Source organism: Rousettus aegyptiacus, unplaced genomic scaffold, assembly GCF_014176215.1.
Source record: "Rousettus aegyptiacus isolate mRouAeg1 unplaced genomic scaffold, mRouAeg1.p scaffold_m13_p_3, whole genome shotgun sequence".
NCBI classification, from domain to species: domain Eukaryota; kingdom Metazoa; phylum Chordata; class Mammalia; order Chiroptera; family Pteropodidae; genus Rousettus; species Rousettus aegyptiacus.
This window is the reverse complement of record NW_023416306.1, coordinates 14232821-14256852: the sequence shown is the minus strand read 5'-3', so window position 1 is coordinate 14256852 and position 24032 is coordinate 14232821. Positions and strand designations below refer to the sequence as shown.

The window sequence follows — 24032 nt, the reverse complement described above, 5'->3', positions numbered from 1 at the left end:
CTCTAACTCATCCATTCCCCAACTTCAACTCAGGACTCAGGCACTAGCTGCAGGGCAAAAGGAACAGAGGTGAATGCCCAAGGGTCGCGAAGGAAATGAGTTCTTTGTGTTCTGCGGCCCCTTTAAGAGTAGAAGTGGGTGTGCGCACACTTAGTCTAACTTAGCTCCAGCCATCTACCACGGTTCCCTGTAGCCTCCTTGGACTTGCAGTGATGGGGACCAGGGGGAGAATCTATTAAACCATAGGACCTAGTCCTTCGTTTGTGTGTTTCACTCAGTAGGTATTTATTGAGTACTAACTGTGAAGCGGATGCTTTGAGAAGCAGTGCAGAATACAGTCCCTGCCCTCAAAAAGTTTGTAGAGGAGCCAACTGGCAACAAACATGACAAACAGATATCCAGGTGCGATTTAGATCAAATGGTCAGGGAGGGTTTCTACGGGGCCTCTAGCAGGTGAGAGACAAAGGGCATAGGTGAAAGGGGGCAAAGACAGGGCCCCTCTAGGCAGTGGCCCTGGATCCCAGCAGTGGATTAGAATCCTCAAATCACCCGCAGAGATTAAAAACAAACCAGTATGGTAATGCTTAGTTGTTCTGATTCAATTGGCTTTGGATAGGGCCCTGACTTTTCATTTTTATAGACTTTTTTTTTTTAAACCCATTTTAGATTTACAGAAATATTGATGTGAACGCCCAGAGAGCTCCCGCGTGTATAACCCTCTTCACACACACGGTTTCCCCCATTACTTACATCGTGTATTAGTGTGACACATTTGTTACAATTGAATTGCCAATATGAATACATTATTATGAATTAGAGTCCATCGTTTACGCAGGGTTCACTCTTTGTGGTGTGCATTCTATGGGTTTTAACAAATTTGAAAATGTGCCTATTCTGACCGTAACACACACAACAGTTTCACTGCTATAAAAATCCCCAGGCTCCACCTGTTTGTCTCTTCCTCCCTTCCCCCCAAAGCCCTTACAAAGAATCTTTTTCTTGTTTCCATAGTTTTGCCTTATCTAAACTGTAATATATTTGAAATCGTATAGTGCCCGTCCTTTTCAAATTAGCTTTTACTTAACAATATGACTTTAAAGGTCCTCTATGTCTTTTTGAGGCTTTTCACCTCATTTCTTTTTATCACTGAACTATATTCTGTCATCTAGATGTATCACAGTTTATTTGCCCATTCATCTATCGACAGACATCTTGTTGGCATCCAAGTTTTGGATATTTTAAAATAAGCCGCTGTAAACATTCATGTGCAGGTTATTGTGTGGACATACGTTTTCAACTCCAGTTGAGTGAATACCAAGGAATGTAATTGATGGATCATATAGTAAGAATATATTTAGTTTTATAAGAATCTGCCAAACTGTCTAACTCCCATTTATAGTAATTTGTTTTGCCTAGGGTAGCGTCCAGGTCCTGGCATTTTTAAAAGCTTCCCAATATTCTAATGTCCAGCTAAAGGTTGAGTATCTTTAAGTTTTTGGTTGGGGACCAGCTATTTTATCACAAGCACAATGGGAAGTCACTGCGAATTTAAGCAAAGAGGCACGATTTGATGCTCGAGTTTATAAAATCATTCTGGCAGCACGTGGGAATGGATGAAGAAGGGCTGGGAGGGGGCAAAGAGCAAGACTGAATCTGACAGACCCATTAAAAGTCCTTTGGCTTACATGTCCGAGGTGAGAGTAGCTTGTGCCAGGATAAAGATAAGAAGAAATGGATGGATTCAAAAGAGATGTTGGGAGGAAACTTAATAAGCTTTGGCGAAAGGTTAAACACTGAAATGGGGGGAAACGAAGGGAGAACTCCAAGGATGACAAGAGATATTTCCAATCTTGTTCCAGAAGCAAATTTAAGTCTCCCTCACCAATAGGCCCTAAAGGTTACTCACCTGTCTTCTTTTCTACCTTCCTTCTTTCCCCTCCCCTTCTTCCTCCTCCTTCTTTTTCACTGTTTTGTTTTGTTTTGTTTTGAAACAAGAAACCCTCTTGACTCAGGACCAATTGTTATTTTATTTTAAAGTACTAGGAAACCCTTGCAAGCTAATGAAGCATACCTCCTTAAGGTCAATCTCAAGAAGGTGCATGATATTTTGGAGATAAGGTAACTTGGCTCAGATAGAGGCTTTTCATTGTCAGTTGCAGCCTAGGGTTGAAATTTGAGAAGGGATGATCTCTTAAGAAGGCTTGTTATCATTCTTGAAACTTTTCTTCTGAAACTCTCAGGCAGATGTTCCCAACCCCCTGAGGGGAAAAGCTTTAAATACAGGGCTGGTGAAGAATAAGTGGAAGTGCAGCCGAGGTTGAGCAAGAGGATCCCAGGGGAGATGCAGAAAAAGAGCTTCAAATATTGGGCAAAAGAGAAATAAGACCCCCAGATCCTTTCTACCAGCTGCTCTCAAAATCCAACCTCACACTGAAAATCTAGGTCATGGCCAAATCTGTACAATGTGCATCAAGTGGTCATGGAGGCCTCAGAAGTCCTCGAGGACATTTGGAATCACATGTGAGAGCAGGGGTGTGGAGCCCCTGACACTAGATGGTGGGACAGCTGCACCCTGTAAGGCCCCAGCTACCTCTTCTCTCCTTTGCTCCAAATACCAGCCTGGGACGTCTGGCTCTGACCAGAGGTAGCCAGCTCTGAGCTGTGTGCGTGGGGCCACGTTAGGCAACGAGGGGTGTGGGGTGGTTTCTCTGGTCAGGATAGACAGACAGGAGAGATCGTGCTCAGGGATGCTAACCAGAATTCAAGGCTGTGGGGAGCAGGCAGACTGAGAGAGATGTGAAGAAACAAGAAGACAGACAGGCAGGCAGACAGACGCATAGAGCAAAGTAGAGAGAGAGAAGACAGGAAACGTTAAAGAGAAAAAAGAAAAAAGGAGAGAAAAAAGAAGAGATTAAAGAGATAAAGGAGAAAGTGGGAATGAAGAGGAAACTGCAGGGGAAAGAGAAGGAAGGAGGAGTAAAGAGAGGAGCGACTCTTGCATTCCATTCTCACCCCATCGCTCACAGGGGAGAGTCTGCAGGAGTTCACCCTCGAAGAAAAATTCATAAACCTTCCATGAAACAACAATGGAAGCTCAAACCTGTGCATTCACGTCAGGCAGCTCTGTCCGCACCTGTCTCCCGGGGAGTGAGAACTGCCGGGCAACTCTTTCTAAAGCCCAGCTGTGGGATAAACCTGCTCTGGGCAGGGAGCGGGGAAAGTGAGAAGGGAAAAGGAAAGGCATGGCTGAGCAACGACCCACCCCTGCAGGGAATTCCTGCCGTAAGCGTCATTAACGGATTCATCGTAGACACCCTAGACTATGAGACACACTAGACTTTGCACAAGAAAGATTACAGGACAATATTTTTATTAGCAGACCTTTATCCTATCTTTTATTAGCGTTCTAAAAGTAAATTGCTGTGAACGTTCTTCCGACAACTGGATCCCTTTGAAGTTAGTGGCTAAACGGTCTTGTCCGAATGCCAGTTCTACCAACATTTACTGACACTTATTCAACGACAGGCCCTGTATTAGGAATAGGGTACAGAAAAGACAAAACCTCATTCTTCCTCTCATAAGCAGTGCTGCCAACAGAATTTTCTGCAGGGGTAGACAGACCTGTTCTATATCTGTGCTGTTCCGTATGGCAGCCCCTACCCAAATAAGGCTATTATGTAAATTCAAATTAATTTTAAAAAAATAAAGTAAAATTTAAAATTCAGACCCTGAGTCTTGCCAGTCACACTTCACATGGCTAGTGGCTACTGTACTGGACTATGCAGGCAGAGAATGAGATTAGACACAGACATACATATTTTAACATGAGAGAGGTGGCATAAGAAGAATATAAAGAAAATTTTCTGAATAAAGTTATTCAAATATGAATTAGGGGTGGAAGTAAAGACAAAGAAGCAATCAGGATGAAAGTTTTCATCAAAACAGTAGCTTATGAAGCATAGACAGGATTCGACCAGCAGAGCAAGCGAAGAGAGATATCCGTGACAGAGGGCACCGCTGGAGTAAAGTCACGGAAACCTGTTTCCTGGGAGCAGAAAAACAAGCAAACAAACAAACAGTGTGGCTAACGTGTAAGCAGAGAAATAGCGGGAGAGAAGCATGATAAAGGTCGGTCGGTTCTGTGGTCAGGTGGAGAGCTCCGATGGCGAGACATTTGCTATGAACCCTGTGAGCAGCGAGGAGCCACAGAGGGTTCCAGTGAAGGAGACATGGCCATTGGGAGTGATCCCTCAGGCAGTATGCGAGGCACCTACTCACAGGGAGAAACTGGCTCCGTGCTGCAAGAGGCTGGGAGAGAGACGTTATAACACGCATGGGAGTTGGGGGGATGAGGAAGGAGCAGCTGCTATTGGATGACAAAACCAGAGGGCTGTGCAGGAGCCTTATTTTGCCTGCAGCGAGAATGGCATGGATAAGTCCAACAATGATAGTGGGGAGCAGATCTCTGAAGTCATTTCCTGAGCCAATGTTTTTGCAGAGGAAGAATCATCCCAGAAAGGTGAGATTTTTCACAGCCACTTGTCAGCCCATTAACCTATACTGCAGGATTCCTTCACAGGTACCACCTTCAGTGTGTCCCCTCATAAGCCACCGGTGACTTATCATTCATTGAGAATTGTGTAGAAAAAAAAAAAGGATGCAGAAAAAAAAAAAGAGCAAAATAAGATAGATAGAAGAGGCATTTTTTTTTTTAAATGTGCTGGGGAAGTTAGAACAAATTCCTAGCCATTCCTGCTGGAGATTTTATGGGGCGAGACGTCCCCAAAATGGATTCTGAATTATACTCTGCACCTCATAAAGCACAGAAACTCTTGGCAGGCAGCTCACAGGCACTGCCCTCTCGTTACCTGCCCACCCTCTCCAGCAGGTAGGCATGCTGGGAGATGCAGGGCTGTGCAGGCAGCCCAGCGAAGGAGAAAGAACACGAGACCAGGTGACTTGAGCTCTGCATCCACAAGCAGTCTCAGCCCCGCGACTGTACTCAAGGTAGTGGCCTCTCCTGGGCCTTGGACCGCCTCTGTGCAATGAGAGGACAGGTCTGGATAGGCCCGAGGGCCCTGAGAGCTCTAAGTTCGGAAGGTCTGGAGTGTGACAGATGGAAATAGAGTTACAGAGAGGCCTTGCAAACCTATATGTATGTACGGGAGGGGGATATGCCGTGAGAGCAGAGGGCTTGAAGGGGAAATCTTGCTCCCTCTTAACATTATAAAAAGGTCGGGGGTGTTTACAGATTTAAAAAAAAAAAAAAAGTCTTTGATACGGTTTAATTGCTGTTTTAAAATACTGAAAAACCATTCCGGAATAAAGAAATATTTGGAATGGCATTCAGGAAGTCAACGTGATTTGGGAATTATACAGCAGCTCTACCTTGCTCAGCATCCTGTGCCAGGTCACTTCACTATTTGAACCATATTTTTCTCATCTGCAAACCAGGAAAAGTGTCGGGGTGTCGCCTCAAAAGACCACCCAAGAGGGAAAAAAAGTATCAATGGCACTTGTTGTAGAGTCTCAGGAGGGTCCGTGAACGTTTAGAGTCTAATGACTTGAGTTCCTGACTCTGAAATTCAGTTTCCCCCTCTTTATTTTTTTAAATCATTTTCCCCAGCATAGTTGAGATATAATTGACCTCTAACATTGTGTAAATTTAAGGCATGCAGTGAGTTGATCTGATACACTTCTATATTGCATGACGATTCCCACCACAGCATTTGCTAACACTTCCCCATCATGTCACATAATTTCATTCTTGTGGTGAGAACATTTAAGCTCAATTTCCAAGTGCATAATACAATAGCATTAACTACAGTCTCCATGCCACATATTAGATCCTAAGAAGTTATTTGTCATATAACTACAAGTTTGTACTCTTTGACCAATATCTCCATTTCCCCCAACCTCCAGTAACCTCCATTCTAGTCTCTGCTTCTTATGAATTTGGCTTTTATGGATTCTACATATAAGTGATATCATACAATATCTATTCTTCTCTGATTTCTTTCACTTAGCATAATGCCTTTAAGATCTGTGCACATTATCACAAATAGCAGGATTTCCCCTTTTCTCACAGCTAAATGAGATTCCAGCATATGTTTATAGCACACGTCTTTCTCCATTCGTCCATTGACTGACACAGATTTGTGTCCATATCTTGGGTATTTGTAAATACTGCTTCGGTGAACATGGAAGCCGGGGCATATCTCTCTTCAAGGTCCTGTTTTCATTTCCTGTGGCCATGTACTCAGAAGTGGGATTGCTGGATCATTTGGCAGTTCTGTTTTTAATTTTCTGAGGAATCTCCATCCTGTGTCTCATAGTGGCTGCAACAATGTATATTCCTACCCGGCGCAAATGGAGAGTCCCTTCTCCTCTTCTTTAAATTGGGGTTCTGGGCAAAATGTTATCTAAAGTCTCAACCCCTAAAATTTCTAAAATATCATAAAAGCTTTTCAGCTAGCCTTCTGTCTGTGACCCCTGGCTTAACCAGTCCTCTCTAGGATTTCCGTGGAGCATCACGAGCCCTGGGTGGCTCACACTAGTAAGTAGTTTCCGCTCCAGCATCCTCAGGACTTCTGCACGTTCACACACAGCTAGCTTGCTTCCCAAACTTGTTTAGCCTGTTGAGTTTCTTACCACCATAAAATTTAATAAAATATTGTAAAATTTCAAAATTTATGAGCATCAAAAGAAAGCAGTATCTTTGAGGACAAAGCTGATTTTACTGTAAAATTAAAGAAAGTAGCTTACTTATTGCTACTTAGTTAGTTCAGGTGCGACAACTCTAAAAATTTGCAACGGAATCATAAAACTCTAGAATTACTTGGCAAGCATCTCTAAGTTCTCAGTTCCCTTCACTGAAACACTGGAGATCATTTTTGGTGCATTAGGAGCACGGTTTATGCAAGAAAGATATCATGGAACTCCAATCAGCTGACCCAGACCCAGAAAAGGCCCTTGGCCCACATCAAACAACTGGCAAATGTACACACATTAATGTAAGTAAAATAAAATGTTTTAGGTACATTATCATTTTTTATGATTCCCTGCTTTAATAGACTTTTTCTATTAACTGACCAACTATCAATCATCACGGCTTCATAAAGGAGGGCTTCTAAGGTAAGCACCTCAGCCTAAACCCAGGTAACCCTCTCCTGAATAGTCTGTTTCCCCATTCAAGTATGAAAAAAAGTCAAGGAAGTATCAATCATGTCAAATACTATAACAGGAAGAAAGAGACACCCACCCAACCCCAACTCATTGTGGTAATTGTTCCCTTTCTGACTCCTCCATTGCTGGGTTTAGTATCTCCTTTTAGTTCTCTGGACAGAAAAATTGTTTTCATATTCTCTTTCTCACATGTATCTGTATGTATGTATCTCTGTGTGTATATATAGGTGTGCGTACGTGTTATGTACATACACATATACACATATATTTATACAAACACTTATATGTACATATGTGTGTATATGTATATATATGTATGTGTGTGCATATACACACACACACACATATGTGTGTGTATATAGATATGTGTGTGTGTGTATTAGGTTAGGGATCAGTAAAGAAGAGGACTTCCTGCCTGAGGCTTGGAGAAAATCTGAAGGTAGATTCTAGAACGTGACCATGCATGGGGTGGTTTTGTAAAACTGGCTTAATATTAAATATTAGTGAGCTTTCTCCATCACACTACTTCATAAAATATCACAGCAGGAAGATTAAACGTCTTCTTTCCAATATATCGTACATGAGGCGTGGAGGACAATATTGCAGTCTAGGCATAGTACCTTGCTTGCAGAATATCTTTTTTAAGCTCTGGAATCTTTAGCTCCAACGAAACTGGAGTTCCAGTGTTAAAGACAGAAGTAGAGTGTCTCTTTAGCTGAAGCCCAGAGTAATTCTTAATCCTCTTATCCACATGGAACCAAGGTTGAAAAATCTATGCCCTAATGAAAAGACAATTTAATATCCCTGAGCCGCCTGCAAAAAATCCTGCAGAGGAACCTTGGGATATGTCGCTTCCTCTCCGCTGCATCACCGAAGGTGGCTGTTCAGGCACATATTTACCCCATAGTCCACAAGGATCCCAGAAAACTCTGTCACCATCAAGATTAAGTGGGGGAAGAGACGTTCACCTTTTCCTGTATAATATTCCTGAATGGTCTGAATTTTTTATAAGCTTGTGTTCCTTTTGTGAAAATTAAGGTTAAAAATGCAATAAACATGCATGCACTAGCTGCTGGAGTTACACATATTAAAGAGACGCGATGTTTAACAGAGAAAGCTTACAGACTTGCAAGAGAAACAGATAATTAATCACAATATCTCCATGAAAACATGGACTGCAGTGAATATACAAAGTGCTTGTGAGATAACTGTTCTTAGGGGAGCAAGGGAAGTCATCTTGGAAGCAGCAAAGGTATATTCTAGCTGGATCTTAAAAGATGGGTAGAAGTTATAAGGCAGGAAAGATATTTTAAATCTATATACACATATATATGAGGGAAATCTGACAATTAAGTGGGCAAAATTTAAATTTTTAACGAATGTCTTTGTGTCGGTGGTTAGGCTAGATCAATGTTTCCCAAGGTGTGGTATGAGAGATAAATTTAAGCAGCATGTCGATTTATATAAATATATATGCAACTTCAATAGTTATATTACTTTTACTCGCTGTCTTCCATTTACAGCAAGTTATTCTGGTGGTCTATTTGTGACAGTGATATAAAGATTCCTCTCAAAAATAAATACAGCTAATCCCATTTACTATGTGACCTTGTGCAATTGACTTGAGCTCTCTGAATGGCCATGTCTTCACCTATAATATGGAGATACTAAAAATACCCATGAAAAAGAGTTTTTTTTAAATCAAAAAGTGCATGTTACCCCAATAGACTGTGAACGCCTTGCATTTCTGTGCCGCCAGGGACTCAGCACAGGGTCTGGGACAGAAGAACCACTAAAAATGACTGAAGGGGCTTAGATCCAGGCAAGGAGAGCTTCAGATGAACAAAGGGTTTTAGGTAAACTGGTTAAGTCCCGGGAATGAAAACAGAATTCACATCCCATGCAAGCCCCAGTTGATCTTAGTGGCTAATGAGGGCACTGCTTGATAAGGGATCTGAAGGTGTGATTAAGTTATTGATTAGCAATGTCTGATCACATATATTTTCCATCTATCCATTCTGTCATTCAACAAATATTTATTGAGGGCCTACACTGTGATGGGCATAGCCATAGGCATCTGGAATTCTGGTACTTGACAAGACTGGAAGGTTTCTTCTCTCTCATGGAGCCTAATCTTCCCCAGCTTCCTGGAGGTGAACTGGCTCTGACATTACTGACTTAATCTTACATGAGGACAACTGTCATATGAGGAGGAACTGTCATTAATTTGAGGTCACACAGCAAGTGAATGACAGAAACAGGACTAGAATTCAGAGCATTTGCTTCCCAATCCACCACAGTCTGGATAGTTAGCAAACTTGCAAAACCTCCTAGGTTTTCCAAGGTTTGCAGCTGCCCTTTCTCAACCCACCTGCTATCCTTCTTGGGGGTGGGGTGGCCTTCTCTTCCCTTGCTGGAAGCAGGGAACCACGTGAAGGGGCTCATTCCCCTAGAGACCGCTACAGTTTAGGGAGGCCAGGAGAACAAAGTGGAGACAGAACTGAAGGGAGGGAGGGACTGTAGGAGTCCTGCTATTGGCAGGCAGATAATTGGTTACTTTGGGTAGCCAGTTTCTCTGGTCTCCTTCCCTGGGGGAGGACTGAGTAAAAGTAATTGGAGGAGGTTCCCTAACAAATTAGGGTGAGACTGGGCCTGAAAATGTGAGTTACACCTGAGTCCAGAGCTGCGGGTTTGATCTTCTGAGGCCCCAGGAAGGACAAGGAGAGAAAGGAAAAGAGGGAGGGCGGTGGTTTTATGCTGCTGGAGGAGCTTCTAGCCTCTTCAGAAGGCTTCTAAAAAACCCTCCCGGGCCCCTGCTGAGCCAAGGGGGCCGAAAAGAACCTCACAGATCACTTGGTTTAAGCTCATCACATAAGAAATTAAGGGGAAGTTCAGAAATGCATAGGGATTTCACCACACCCAGCAGAACTGGGACCAATCCTGCCTCCTGGGCCTGGCCACCAACTTATCCTGCTCCCTGGGCTCCATGAGGTCTTCATTCACAGAACTTCCTTCGAATTGCCCTAAACTCCCCCAACTGCAAAGAAAGTGGAGAGTAAGGTACAGGCCTATTTATTCTTGTTTATTTGACAAACAGCTAGGATTTGCTGAGTGGCAGGCATCGCTTCTACATGCTCTACAAACTTGAGCTCTTGGGATCCTCATAACAATCTAACATGCAACAGAACACCCCAATGAGACGGGTACCCTCTAAAGCAGTGTTCACAAACCATCGCTCCTATTCCTGCCCATGTTTCATTCATTTGGCCAGGAAATGTCCAGTCAGTATCCACTATGTGCTCTGTCTAGAGAACAAAAAGATGAACAAGACACATTCCCCACCTTCAAGGATCTGTCAGATAGAGGTTTTTAGAAATAAATGGAATAGAAAGCTATGGGGGAGAGTGTATCAGGGAGCTACTTTAGTCAGGGAAGACTTCTCGGAGGAGGTTATATTTGAGTTTTGTGAACAAGAAAAAAAAAATGGAAAATGAACTCAGAGAGGAAGGCAACATTTTTAGGAGTTTCTAAACTCTGAAAAATAATTAGGATTCTATCTTAAGAGCAATGAAAAACAAAAATTTTAAACAGGACAAAGGCAAGATCTAATTTGCTTGTTGGAAAAGATCACTCTGGCTACTGTATACATCAGGGTTGGCAAAGTTCTTCTGTCAAGGGGGAGTTAGTCAATATTTAAATCTTTGCAGGCCAGATACTTATTGTTCCTAGTAAATAGCTCCGCCACCGTACGGTGAAAACCACAGCAGATGAAGCATACGTAATAAGGGTATGAGTGTGAGTGTGTTCTAATAAACCTTGGTTTATGAATTGACATTTGAATTTCATATCATTGTCACATATCGTGAAACGTTAGTTTCCTTTTGATATTTTTTTTCCAACTATTTAAACAAGTAAATCAGCTTACAGGCCCTACAAAAGCAGGCAAAAAGCTGGATTCGGCCCCATGCGCTGTATTTCTTATTAAGTGTCAAGAAAGGCTGGGGACAGAAAGACAAGCCAGGAAACCAGCTAGAAGACTGATCCCATCGCCCGGGTGGGGAACGATGATGGTCTGGACAAAGGTGATGGCAGTAAAAAACTATGAGGCAAATAATTTTGAGAGTCGTTTCAGAGGTACAGCCAACAGTGCTGGCTGACTGAAAGAACGAGAGAGAGGCAAAGGTAAGGGACGATTAAGGACGACTCCTTTGCTTGAGCGTCTGGGAGAATGAACAGTGGTCTGATTTCCTGTTCTGATGTGGGGAGAGTAGGTTTGGGGGACAAATCACACATTGGTGTCATGATCTTTGACAGGAGAGAAGCCAGAGAGTCCTTGCGGGCTGCCAGATAAAATACAGAATGCCCAGTTAAATGTGGATTTCTGATCATCAGAGTCATGTTTAGAATAACTATGTTTCAAACACTGCATGGGACATAGTTGTACTGAGCAAGTATTCACTGGTTGAAATTTAAATTTAGCTGGGCACCCTGTATTTTGTTTTTCACATTTATTTTTATTCAGGAAATATGACAACCCTACAGGAGATGGGGGTGCATAAGCATTCCGGAAGGTGTGGGAAGGGTGGGGGGGGGGCAGGGACAAAAACCTCCATATAAGCCTTAGAAGAGAAAGAGACAGCTCCTCACAGGAGGTAATAGCTGAGCTGAGGCTAGGAGCTGGCCAGGCGAATCAGGGGTGGGAAAAGCATTGTTAGCTGAGAGAATAGCCATTCTGCACTGAGGTGAGGGGTGGGGGCGGCGATGTATCTGGTGCCCTCAGGTATCTATCTGCAAGGCCTCCATGAAGGGAGAGCATTGAGTGTGGCTGGGAATATCAGGGGGTGAGGCTGAAGAGGTGTGTGGGTGTAAGAACCTGGGTTCTAAGGTGGTTCTGACCAGTAGCTAATTCTAGGTGAAACTGGGCTAAATAACCTGGCAGCTTTCCCATCTAAAATCCCGGGAGCCTAGGAAGTTGCTGCTGGCTCTGAAGCCTTGAAAAAGGTACCCCAGGGAATCAGAGCAGAGGATGAGTGTGCAGCCCCCCACACGTACTCCAGAGAATGGGGGGTCTGTCCATTTGGAGGGAAGGGGGCGGTCCAGACGTTCGTCCAACCACCAGCCCGACTCCAGAACAGTCGCTCTGCGTCTGGCACCTGGTTCTCACTCGCGCTGTCTTTCAGCTCCTCGCAAGCAGACCAGACGTCTCCCTTTGCCTTTCCCTGCCGCCCCGCCCCCTTCCCTCCTCCGCCCACAGCCTGCACTGAAATGATTCCCCCAAATGCAGCTATTACTGTGACTGGAAATCTCTTTACTGCTGATTCTGCTAATGGAAATGTTCCTTCCCTTTTCGGCTGCTTGCAAAGCCACTCGTGACTTCCCTGGGTGCCTGAGAGCAAGGCTTTGTCAGCCCACCGCCACCAGAAGAGGATTCTGCCCCGCCTGCCTCCCCCAACACCCACCTGCTTCAGACTCAGCCTCTAAGAGCGTCTCCGTCCAAACTGTCCTCAGACAACCCCGGGGTTCCCCCGCTCCCCCCTGGTCCTGGACAACAGAAGAAATCAATGGTCAATTTCATCCTTTTTTGCTTTGCTCGGGGGAAGAGGGAGAGCAAGGAGAGACATAAGCATAGCCCGCTAGAGTAGAGAGAGGGGGAAGGGAAAGAGAGTTCACATGCATTATTCATTTATACCTCCACTCCTTCAACGAAAAGGATTCCAGGTGACTAAGAGGCCCTGAGCACAACTGTGTGCCAGACGCTGGGCTAGGTGCTTTGCACACAACTCTACCTCTGTGGGGATCATGTGGCTGAGTGTAACTAAAAATCGAATATGGTGCTGGGCACTGCCTAAAATTTTGGAGCTCCAAAAATAATGATGACAGCAATCCACTGAACTTCTGGGCAAACAAGAGACTCAGAGCAGTGGCACACGGAAGTCTACAGTTGGGAAGTGGTGCATCTGGATTCGAACCCAGGGCTTCTGGCTGTCAGAGCTGGCACATGGTCCATCCCAGGACACTGCCTCTCAGCCAGAGAAACTGGGCTAGAGATGGGATTCTGCTGTGGATTATCTGTGGGACTCTGGAAAACTTACTTCTCTTAGCGAGGTAAATGAGGCAGTTAGGCTGGATCTCAAGGCATGATTTTACCCAGGTCTAACATTCCAGAAGAAGTATACACTATTTATTTGGATTTTTACAGCATTATAACACATATGTAAGCATTATATATAGTTACATATGTTCTATATGTATAGATAATATAATATAAATCCCATTTTCAGGGTGGGAACAAAAGACTGCACGATGCTGCTAAGAAGCACGAGATGGACAAAACTCACATTGGGGAGGAGCAGAGGAATGACAAAGAAGTACAAACAGGGCTGTATCTCAGACGACCGGTACCCTGACGACTTCCAGAAAGGAAATGTAAAGCTTCTATTAGTTCCTGGAAGGACTAGATCACAGGTCTCCTAGGACGACACTCCTAGGCCTAGCATAAGGTGGGAAATTTCCAAGCATTGAAGGAAGAGGGATGTGCAAAAGGAAGAAGGGAGAGAGAGGAGGAAAGAAAGGAGGAAGAGAATCAAGGCACAGAAGCACAGGAGTCCACTTGTCGAGGCGTCCTGGGATAATGAGTGGCCTCTAGAAATAAATGAAGCAAGTCCCAGTGCTCTTTTGGCAAATGAGCCAAGAGCGACAGGGCCTGGGGAGATGCTGAGTCAGCTACTGGCAGCACAAAAATAAGGTGTTCAGTCCCTCGGGCCTGTGAGACTGTCACACCTGAAGTTCCTATATGAGAAATGTCTCCAACTTCTTGGTAATGAGAATCGGAGAGAGATAAGAAGTAAAAGAGGTTGTCAAAGAGATGAAAACTCGAGAACATTCCTGGCTCTGTGCAGCATGGGAGGCAGAAAGAGCCCAGGGCTTGGAACCAGGCAGACCTGAATGTGGACTCTGCTCAGCTGCATAACAGCTGTATGATCCTGGGTCTGTTCCTTGACTCCTCTGAGGCTCGGTGCTCACCTATAGCATGAGCTAAATCCTATCTGTTTTTCAGCATTGGGGAAAAGACTAAGTAAGATAACAGGTGTACCAGCACAGCATCTGGGGCACAGTAAACACTCAATAAATAGGTGTGGTTTTCATAGCCCACGCCATGCTGGAATGATGAAGTCCGGAAGAGCAGCTCCCCCCATCCTTTCCCAGGTAGCCTGGCTGCCCTCCCCTAAGGCGAGAGGGAAATATTGGAATAAGGGTCAAGTGATTGGGATCTGATGCCTATTCCACCACTGACTTGCTATGGAGACCTCAATTTCTCCATCTTTGTAGAAAAGGGTATCATTTAGATAACATCCTAAATTCTTACCATTTATGACAATGGATGATCCCAGAACCACGGTGTATCATCTCCCCCAAAATATTCAATGCCTCTCTGTTTGCCACAATGCAAAGATTCTAATCCCTTATCTGGTGTCTATGATTTTCAAGAAAGGGCTGTTCTTCAAATCAGAGTAATCCTATTATTCATCTGATAAACACCTCGGAATAATCAAGAGATAGGAGGGGGTAGAGAAAATGGCTATAGGAGCTCAGAAGTGGTGGTATTCTAGCTTAGCCTGAACCGCTGAATGGAATTTCAACACCTACCTGGTTTTGCTCAGTATAGATTCTGAGATGATACCTGGCAAACCCTGGGTTCTAGTAATCTAAGATGCCCTAAACAACGAGAGTGTGCCCAGCACAGGGCGAGTCACTGCAGCCTGAGAGATGAAGGAGGTATGTTCTCTGCTCACGGATCCATAAGCAAGGAGCACAAGACAAAGAAACACGTAAGTTCTGCTCTCATTCTACTCCAAGCCACTATCGTCTCACCTGAATAGACCCTTACAGCTTTTCCTGCTTCCATATTTGCTTCTTTACAGAGCAGCCTGAGTAACTCCTCTGAAATATAAGTCAGATATTGACATTCTTTTTCTTAAAATCCTGCATGGCTCTCCATTTCATTCAGAGTAAAAGCCCAAGCCAGACAGCAATCTGCATAGACTCCCTTTCTCCTCTCCTGTCCTGTCCTGCCCACCCCTCACTCACTCCACTCTGGCAGTGCTGGCCTTCCTGCTGGCCCTCCAGCCTTCCAGGTGTGCTCAACCCTTCCAGGGCTTGCTGCCAAGGTTCTCTGTCTGAAATGCTCTTCTCCTAGAAACCACCTTCATCACCTCTTAGGTCCTATCCTGTCTTAGGTCCTATCCTACATTCTCAACAAGCTCCTGTACTCTATATAATATTAAAACTGATCTCCTCGTTGCCAAAATGTCCCTGTGTTATTTTTTGCCTTCTTTTCATAAAATTTATTACCTTCTTGCTTTTTATGTAATTTTCTTATTTACAATGTTTATTGTTACTGTCCTTTCCCCATCTCTCTCTCTCTCTCTCTCTCTCTCTCTCCCCTCTCTCCCTCTCCCCCCTCTCCCCTTCCCCCCACCCCTCTCTCCTGGATGTGAGCTCTCTGAATGCAGGAATCAATGCCTTTTGTTCTCTGGTGTATCCTAAACATCTGGAACAGTGCCTAGCACATTGTAGAAGCTCAGTAATTCTTCGGGGCCTAGCATAGTTATGAGAATCTTTATATTGACAGTGGGTACCAAGGCCCAGAATGTTCAACTCCAGAATGAGGAGGTCAGGAAAGACTCGGGGAGGTAAGTTGATATTTGAGTTCAGTCTCGAAAGGTAAGAAAGAATTTTCCCAGGCATGTTAGGGCAAAGTTATAAAACAAGAAGGAAGGATTCTCAGTATAGGACAGTCTGGGCACAGTCTGATCATGGACCTTGTACCACAATAAGGAGCTTGAACTTCATACTAAGAACTATGGGGAACCAGTGAAGTGCTTTAGGAGAAAATATCCATGATCATATTCACACTTTTAATGAAATCGCTCTGTCTACAAGCACAGACAATGGATAAGAGAGGATCAAACTACAGGCCAACAGACCAGTGAGTTAACTGTTGAAATCTTAGTAGAGAGAAGTGTTGAAGTCTGACCTGCCAGGGGCCGTGACAATGGGGACAGATAAACGTTTCCTCTTCATGGTTAAAACCTTAAGAGTTTATAACCTATGGCATCTTTGTCAATTTCTGACTCACAGACTGAACTGCTTGCATGTTCTAGTGTGCCAACAAGGAAGCTACAAACATTTCAGTCCTGAATCTTACACTGTATAGTCACCACCACTCCACCTCCAATCCAAAGGGAAATCTTAGCAGGGGTCGTTGCTCAAAAGAACTACAGACAGCAGTGAAGAGGGAGTGGAAGGGGAGTACCAGCGGTGGAGAACAGAGCCAGTCCTGCCAAGCACGGCTGCCTGCCTCCTTCTAGGGCAGAAAGGCTGCATGCTCTGCTGGAAGACAAGAAAAAGCAGACCTCTTGCTATAGTTAATCTTCTGTTGCCACTAGCTGGTCAGTCTGAGAACTTAGGGAAGTATCAGCTCTGTAAGGGAAGCATCCCTGTAATACGCCTCCACCTCAAGGTTAAATCCGACTCTTTCTTTCCTTTCCTGGAAAACAGCAGGCTGCTTCTGCTCACCCCCAAAGGCAGCTAGTGAAAGGCAATGAGGCTTCCTCCTCCCCTGGAACAAAACCCATCAGCTCAGGTTCTCAGGAGAGATTGGAGCCAACCAGCTGGATACTCAGGCAGGAGAACGAATCCAGTTTCCCTAGGGATCTTTTTCTCCTTAGATTTTTTTGCAGTTTCTGCATTTTTTTCTTTTGTTTTTATGTTTTTCTTTTTTCAGGGTGAGGAGAGAGTGGTGCGTTTTATGATGTTCAGCTGAATTGCAGACACAGAGATGTGTTAAAACCCAGAGCCATGTATTGGCGGTTCGGCATTGCGATGGAAGGAAACATGGAGTGAGATTCAAGGCCGCCGGGTTTAAGTTTCAACTGCTGGTCCATAAGTAGGTTTCTCCCATTGTCTGGGCCCCAGTATTACCACGTAAAATGAAGGGTGGATTCGATGCACCCCAAGGGTCTGTGATACTATCTATGAGTGCTTCAATGTTGATGGTTGTAGTAATAGTTTTCATGATGTCACCCAAAAATGTCACTGTCCCTTCCCCCAGCACATGTGTTCACACTGTCCTATGGCAGCCAAGGACTGGTTTACAGGAAAGAAGAGGGGTGAGAAGCAGGAGGCTTTGCCTGCCAGAGGCCTGGTCAGATTATTGATGGGCCTGCCGTAAATGAAAATTATAAAAGGATATTATTATCTGAGGGCCCCATTCAGGAAAACCATCATGCTCCTGGTCACATCAAAGCTTGCAGAGCTGTGCTGCATTTGGCTGGTGTCACTGACCCCTCAAACAGCAAATCTGGTTGGCCTTCACCAAATGTGAGCCTCTCTAACACAGCTGAAACAGATCCTCCTCTCTCCCCAGCCTCTCGGTAACAGAATACTTTCTGAGACAGACAATACATCTCTCTCTGCCATGACTATTAAATAGGTTTCATTAGATTTGAGCTGGCAAAGGGCTGGGGAGGATGGGTTGAGGGAAGTGAGTGGAAAGGGGAAAAAGACTCAGATCAGAGACCAATGAATGCCCCTCCCCCACACCCAGGACCCTTACCTACAATGTCCCAGAAGCCTGGAACATCGAGACAGGATAAGATCCCGATGTTTCAGTGATACCCAAATACTTAAGTTAGTGATAATGGGCCTGACATCCAAATGAGGAAATAACATACATACATTTTGTTTTAAATCTAGCTTTGTTCGAAATAATCAAATTCTCCCTCTTATCCACCCCACCTTCGATCAATCAATCTCTCTCTCTCTCTCATACACATACACATACACACACATGCACACGCACGCACATACACTGCAAAAACACGAGTATTGATTTTAAAGAATATCCTGTAGTCAGAAATCCCTTCAGAAAACCAAGCTTAGTACTATTTGCATCGGTTCTTCCTCCTTCTTAATAACTGTTATCGATTTGTAGAATCAAACTAGAATCCAAAAAGGGCAGCGAGGCTCACCGTCTCCCAGGGCTTAGGTCCTTTCTCCAAATGCCTGCCCAAAGCTGCAGAGTGTCTGAAAGCTTCCAACTACGTGGATCCTACCAGCCGTTAGGGGTCAGAATGCTGGGCTGTTGGACAGCTAGCTCCCTGGGACAGAGTCTCCTGTGGGTTGGAGCTCTTATCTATCCTCTTAGTATCTGCACCTTTTAAGCATTCCTTAGAAACAGGTAGAAAAAAAAAAAGCACATTCCTCAGTCCCTTTTGACATCTGAAGGAAACTCATCCAGCCTTTTGTGGCCTTCTCAGGCAAGACCCCCTGCTTCTAACACCCCTTCTGACCTGGTTCCTGTCCCTCGCTCCTTCCAGAGGCTTTTCTCTTTTGGTATTTATTTCTGTCTATATTTTAAGGAATTGTTGCAGACCTGGCCAAGTTGGTATTTCAGACTGTGTCTTTCTCTTCCACGCAGGCCAGTCGGCTTCCTGCAAAGAACATTCTTTTGGGACAGATCTTCAGGACACTGCCAGATCTACTCTTGCAGGTGCATTTAAAGACATATTGCTGGATGGTTTTCCCTTCTGCACATGCCCTTCCCAAATACAGGACACATGCCTCACCTGTGTGATTTACATGTCAAGGCAAATTAATAAGAAATTTTGACAATGAAGGGCGACTCAATTTTATGTCTTTTTCCCCCTTTCGACCCATCAAGGCTAATGGTAAACAGTCCAGCCTGGCCACTATCAAGCACAGGAAGAAGGATATCATTGCCCTACCTGAAGACATGAAAGTTAAATCCACGAGCATACTCCAGGGCTGCCTGGGGGCAGATGAGGACTGAGTGATGCGCAAGTTCACCTCAGAAGCCCTGCACTGGCAGTTGCTCCTGTTCAAGCGCTTTCTTTTCAATCAGTCGTTCCCAACACCCCCGTGTTACCAGCAAAGGAAAGGAGCCAGTGAGAAGCAAGAGGAGCTAGTCAGAGTGACAGAGCGGGTCAGGGCATTTCAAGTTCACAGAAGCTTTACACCCAAGGATTATTTTAGGGCTCATCCACCCACTCATATCATAGTGCAAAGAACTGAAGCTCTGGGGGATAGATGACTTGTTCAAGGTCACTGTAAGCCAAAGCTGAGATTTCGGATTTTAATCGACTTTGCGTTCCCAAGCTGTAGCAGTGTATTATCCAGTGTATTATCCCTAGGCCTAGCTCGAGGTTTTTTCTTTTTTTTTCCCGTCCAGGAAGTATCCTCAGCCTTCTCCCAGTCTATAGAGATGTCTCCCCTCCCTGAGGTCACTGAATGTGTCGTCTCCATCACTCATTGGCACCAGTAAATACAATGCCCTTTGACAGCCCATGAGTCATAGAACTTTGAGCTGGCAGGGTCACTGGAGGTCATTTAACTCATGCCTCACATTCAAACTCTCCTATTTCAGCTCAGCCATGGAGCTGAAGTTTCTTTAGAGAAATGTTCTTGTCATGTTGATGACTGTTATATTTCTTTCTAGAGCCCAGCCCCATGCCCTGTACGCATGTCTAACGAGCCCCTCAATGTATATTTGGCTCAGGATGGCTAGTTAGCAATTACCTAGAATGTAGGTGTATGATAGACTGAGATTCCCGTTCCAGGCTATATATATTCATAGCCTGACCTTGGATTAGGTACCTGACCTCTCTGTGAATGCTTCCCAACCTGTAAAATGGCAATAACAGCAGTGCCCACTACATACGTTTTATGTGAATTGACAATAAAAAGCGAGAGTAAAGCTCTGAGTACCACATTAAGGATTCAATAACTATTTGCTATTCCTTGATCACTTTCAGGGAGATTCACTTTGCCAATGCCATTGACTTTTAGTCAGATTCTAAAGAAGAAGCCCAGGCACAGAAACTTAAGGGATCTCTCCTCTCTAAGAGAAACTTGCATCTACATAAAGCAGGCTGGAACACGATGGGAAGAATAGAAATATGAAGAGGAAGAGACTTGAGGAAAAGCCATTTAAGTCTGCCATGACCCATAACATAGCCAATCACTCGAATAAGAGAAGCAGAATGGAGTGAGGTAGGGCCAGGTATGTAGATGACTTTGGTGAAAGAGGAGGGTAGGCAGTGTGTAAAAAAAAACTACCTTGAGTTTCTCCTAGTTGGACTTAGGGTGAAATGGGAATTCCACCTTTTATTTGTTCAATCATCCCCTTTAACGTCAGAGACATTTTACCACCAACACCACCAGTCCCACAACCCAAACCATGGCCTGAGGCCTTTGGCAGACACCATCACCCCCTAGCGGTGGCTCATGCACCCCACTATTGGCAGGAGTTGGCATTTACTGACTTTGCATGCCCAGATGTGACATGGGCCATCTCCAAAGCCCTTAAACTGGAGAGTTAGTAATAAAAGACTCAGAGTACCCAACCCACCAGACACAAATACTCGGCCTTTAACAAAGGGTATTTATAAGCTCTGGGGCTGGGACGATGGGATGGTGCTGCTTCGGGACCCTGGGAAAGAAAGACGTGGCTATGAACGACTGAGAGTAACCCCCGACGAGCAGCGGGCCTCATTTCCACCAGCCTGGCCCTCCTGGAGCTCACTGTGCACTCCGTGTTTACATGCAAACAGTGGGAGACCAACACAAATAAAAAGCCCACGTCTCCCTACACAGCTCCTGCTGTACTAGGCCATCTGGTGACTACCTCGCTAGCCAAATCCCGGGGGGAGTGCTTGAGCTGCCAGTCCAGGGTGCTGCGGGGAGGAGAGGAAGGTGGGAACCCAATTCCCTACACGCATCCACAAGGGCGCAGAGCTGCCAAGGAGTACAGCACCCCACCACGCCACAGCAGGCCGTCCCTGACCCCGGCCACCGGGCTCAGCCCCTCACATATCACAGAAGGTAAAAGGTTCCAAATGAATGGTGCCAGGAGACTCTGGAGCTAACTCACTCACCTATCGTGGAGGAAGGGTTACTCCAGCTCCTCACTCATCTCTCTCAGCTGGCCCTGCTCAGCGGCTCAGTGGCTCAGTGGCTCAGCGAAACACATTCCCTCTTGAAAGACAAAGTTTAAAAAGGCAGAGATTGCCAGCTCCAGGAACTGAAATGCTCTGGGGTCCTCACTTCTAAATAATCTAAGAACACTATATCCAAGAACGTCGGCTTCCCCTGCCCCTGCGCCTCATTTGACCGGTCATTTAGGGGGATTCTCACTCTTGACCTCTGGGCACCCCAGAGTAGAGATCGGGAGGGTGGAGGGAGACGGCTGGGATTGGAAGTGTGTCAAAGATAGACCTTCTGTGTTTCCCCAAGGATCCTGCTAATGCAGGAGGCAGTAGGCGTTAGCCCGGGCGCACCGTAAGGAACCCGACCCCATCTCCACCCTCGTCCCCTTCCTTGGAAATGGGCGGCCCCACAGGTGCACGTGTGTGTATGTGTGTCCGCTTGCGTGTTGTGTATTCTTGAGTGTGTGTGTCGCACGCCAGACGCGCCGCCGCGGGAAGTCCCCTGGGAACCTGCAAGGCGCTCTCCCGCCTTGCGGCGCGGAAAACTCGGCATGCTCGGGTTACAGCCAGCTGGGGAGAGCCCAAGGGCCAGAAACCCGAGAGGGTCTGGCACTCGCTCAGATCTCCAGAGGCAGCCAGCATGAAAGGAAAGGGAGGAGGGATGGAGGGTCTTCACAAGAAAAAAAAAAATGTTACGGCTTCCAAGAGAGAGTATAATCCACTGATTACTCTTTTGGGTTTCTCAGGCGAGCAAAGGGTTAACCTCAGAGGTTCAAGAAGCCGGGATTCTGAAGGCGCTGACCGCGAAGGCCCATGGCCTCCCCGATGCCAGAGCTGAGCCGGATCCGAGAAGGCGAGGAGCCGCGGACGATGAGCTCGGGAGCCTCCCGGAGAGGCCCCCGCGCCTTCCAGGCACGGTTGTTGACCAGACTCCCGACAACCAATCGCGCCCCGCGCCCCCAAGAGGAGATGGGGAGAGCGAGTGATTCGCGAGCGCGGGAGAGCTAAGGGGGAACAACATTTTTGTCAACGCTCTCCGAGATAATTAAGCTATCAATTACCCGGGTGGGAAATCAGCCGCGCTTTCCGCAGCTCCTCTGAAGGGCCGACTCCTCCCGGGTTCGCGCTGGGAACCAGCAGGCAGCAAGCTGCTGGCGAACTTTCTGGTTAACTTTCCGGTTTGAGCCCCCACCCCTAGCCCTACCACCACGTTACCCTCTCCCCTTCCGTTTTCTTGCCTTAAGTTATTATTACTAGCCCAGTGACTGAGATGCAAAGACAAACCTGCTCCCCGCTGGGAGAGGGATAGAAAGGCGAATGCGACTACTGGGGTGGGGGCAGAATCCGAGGATCCCAAAGTGGAGACCTCGGGCTCAGAATCCAAGCTAAGACCTCGGAAATCACTCAGTCCTCCCCTACTCCATTCCAGACACGGCCAAAGCGGAGGCCCAGAAAGAGGAAGTGACTTGGCCAAGGTCACTCAACCCGTGCAGAAACCGAGTTTATGCGGGCGGGTGAGTCTACGCGGAGTTTCTCCGCTCCGATTCTCGCGCGTATCTACCCAGAAAAGCAGAGCCGGCAACTCCGACGCGAGCGCGACGGGGCGGTAACCGGGCGGCAGTGACCCTGCCGCGCGGAGCGGCGAACAGCTGAACCTGCACCTGGCTTCGGGGGCGAAGCCCTCCCCCGCCCCTAGCTGGAGCCCACTCCGCGACCTGGGGTCTCGGGCGTCGGGGACCGCCAGCCGCAAAGGTCAACGTCTGGACTAAGCGACTGAGGGGCAGGTCCCCGCTGCAGAAGGCTTGGCACGCCCCCGGGCTCCCGCCACGCGCTCTCCGGGACCTCCTAACCCACAGTCCTTTCCAACCACCTGTACGCCCTCTGGGCCCCTCAGCTGCCCTCTCCCAATCCGCTCGGGGCACTCCGGGGCTGGGATGCCCAGGGCGCCCCCACCCGTCCGGCTTCACTTAGGGGCTCAGGGTTCCTTGGGTTCTCGCCTGTGCCGGTGCCCAGCCTTACCCAGAGTGAAGAAGGGCAGCTCGGTGTTGTCCAGGTCGTCCTGCACCGCGATGCGCCCCGGAAGCTCGTTACGCACAAAGAGCAGGAGGCGCGACTCGGCCGTGGCGCCCGCGGAGCCGGCGGAGCCGGGGGACGCGGCGGCGGCGGCGGCGGCGGCGGCTCCCGCCCCGGTCGCGGTCGCGGTCCCGGTCCCGGTCCCGGCCCCGGCGCGGGCGCCGCTCCAGCCGATGTCGCTCTCCCGCAGGGCGGGCAGCGTGGACACCGTGACGGTCTTGAGCCGGCAGGGGCTGTCGGGCTCCCGCGAGGCGGCGGCAGTGGCGCCGGCCAGCAGCGGCGGCGGCGGCAGCAGGAGCAGGAAGAGCAGCAGCGGTGGCGGCGGCGGCGCCGGGTGGAAGCCGAGCCTCAGCCGCCCCCAGAGCCCCGAGCTGGGGCCGGGGTTGCGCCGGGCGCCGGCGGCAGCCATGGCGGGAGGGGCTGCGGTGCTGCGAGCCGCGGCCGCGGCGGCGGAGGAGGAGGAAGAAGCGGCAGCGGCAGCGGCAGCGGCGGCGCGAACGCCGAGGCGAACCAGGACGCCGAAGCTGAGGAGCCGTGGGAGCCGCTCGCCAGCAGCCCCCAGCTCCCGGCTCCGCCTCCCGTTCGGCCCCGGACCGCCCCCCCGCGCCGCCTCCCGGGCCCGCCGCCCGGCCCTCCTCTGGCTCCCCCCGCAGACCCCGAGCTTTTCGGAGGCTCCGCCCGGCCTCGTGCAAATCCCAGTCGCCCCCTCTCCTTTCCCAGGATCCCCCAATGCCACTCTCACAATGTTCTTTAGCCACGCCACCC

At 47.2% G+C, this 24032-nt stretch overlaps 1 protein-coding gene across 7 annotated transcripts in view; it reads right to left on the bottom strand.

The window, feature by feature from the left end:
* ASTN2 (astrotactin 2) overlaps positions 1 to 24032 on the bottom strand; it is a 900155-nt gene that overhangs the window by 761184 nt on the left and 114939 nt on the right. For 3 of the 7 annotated variants that reach the window (XM_036238507.1, XM_036238508.1, XM_036238509.1), the window contains exon 1: positions 23214 to 23676. The exons of 3 other annotated variants lie outside the window; for them this stretch is intronic. In XM_036238507.1, coding sequence (XP_036094400.1) covers positions 23214 to 23676 — 463 coding nt within the window. Of the gene's footprint in view, positions 1 to 21143; positions 22809 to 23213; positions 23677 to 24032 lie in introns of those variants that run through there. One more of the 7 variants, XM_036238515.1, reaches the window with a different exon arrangement.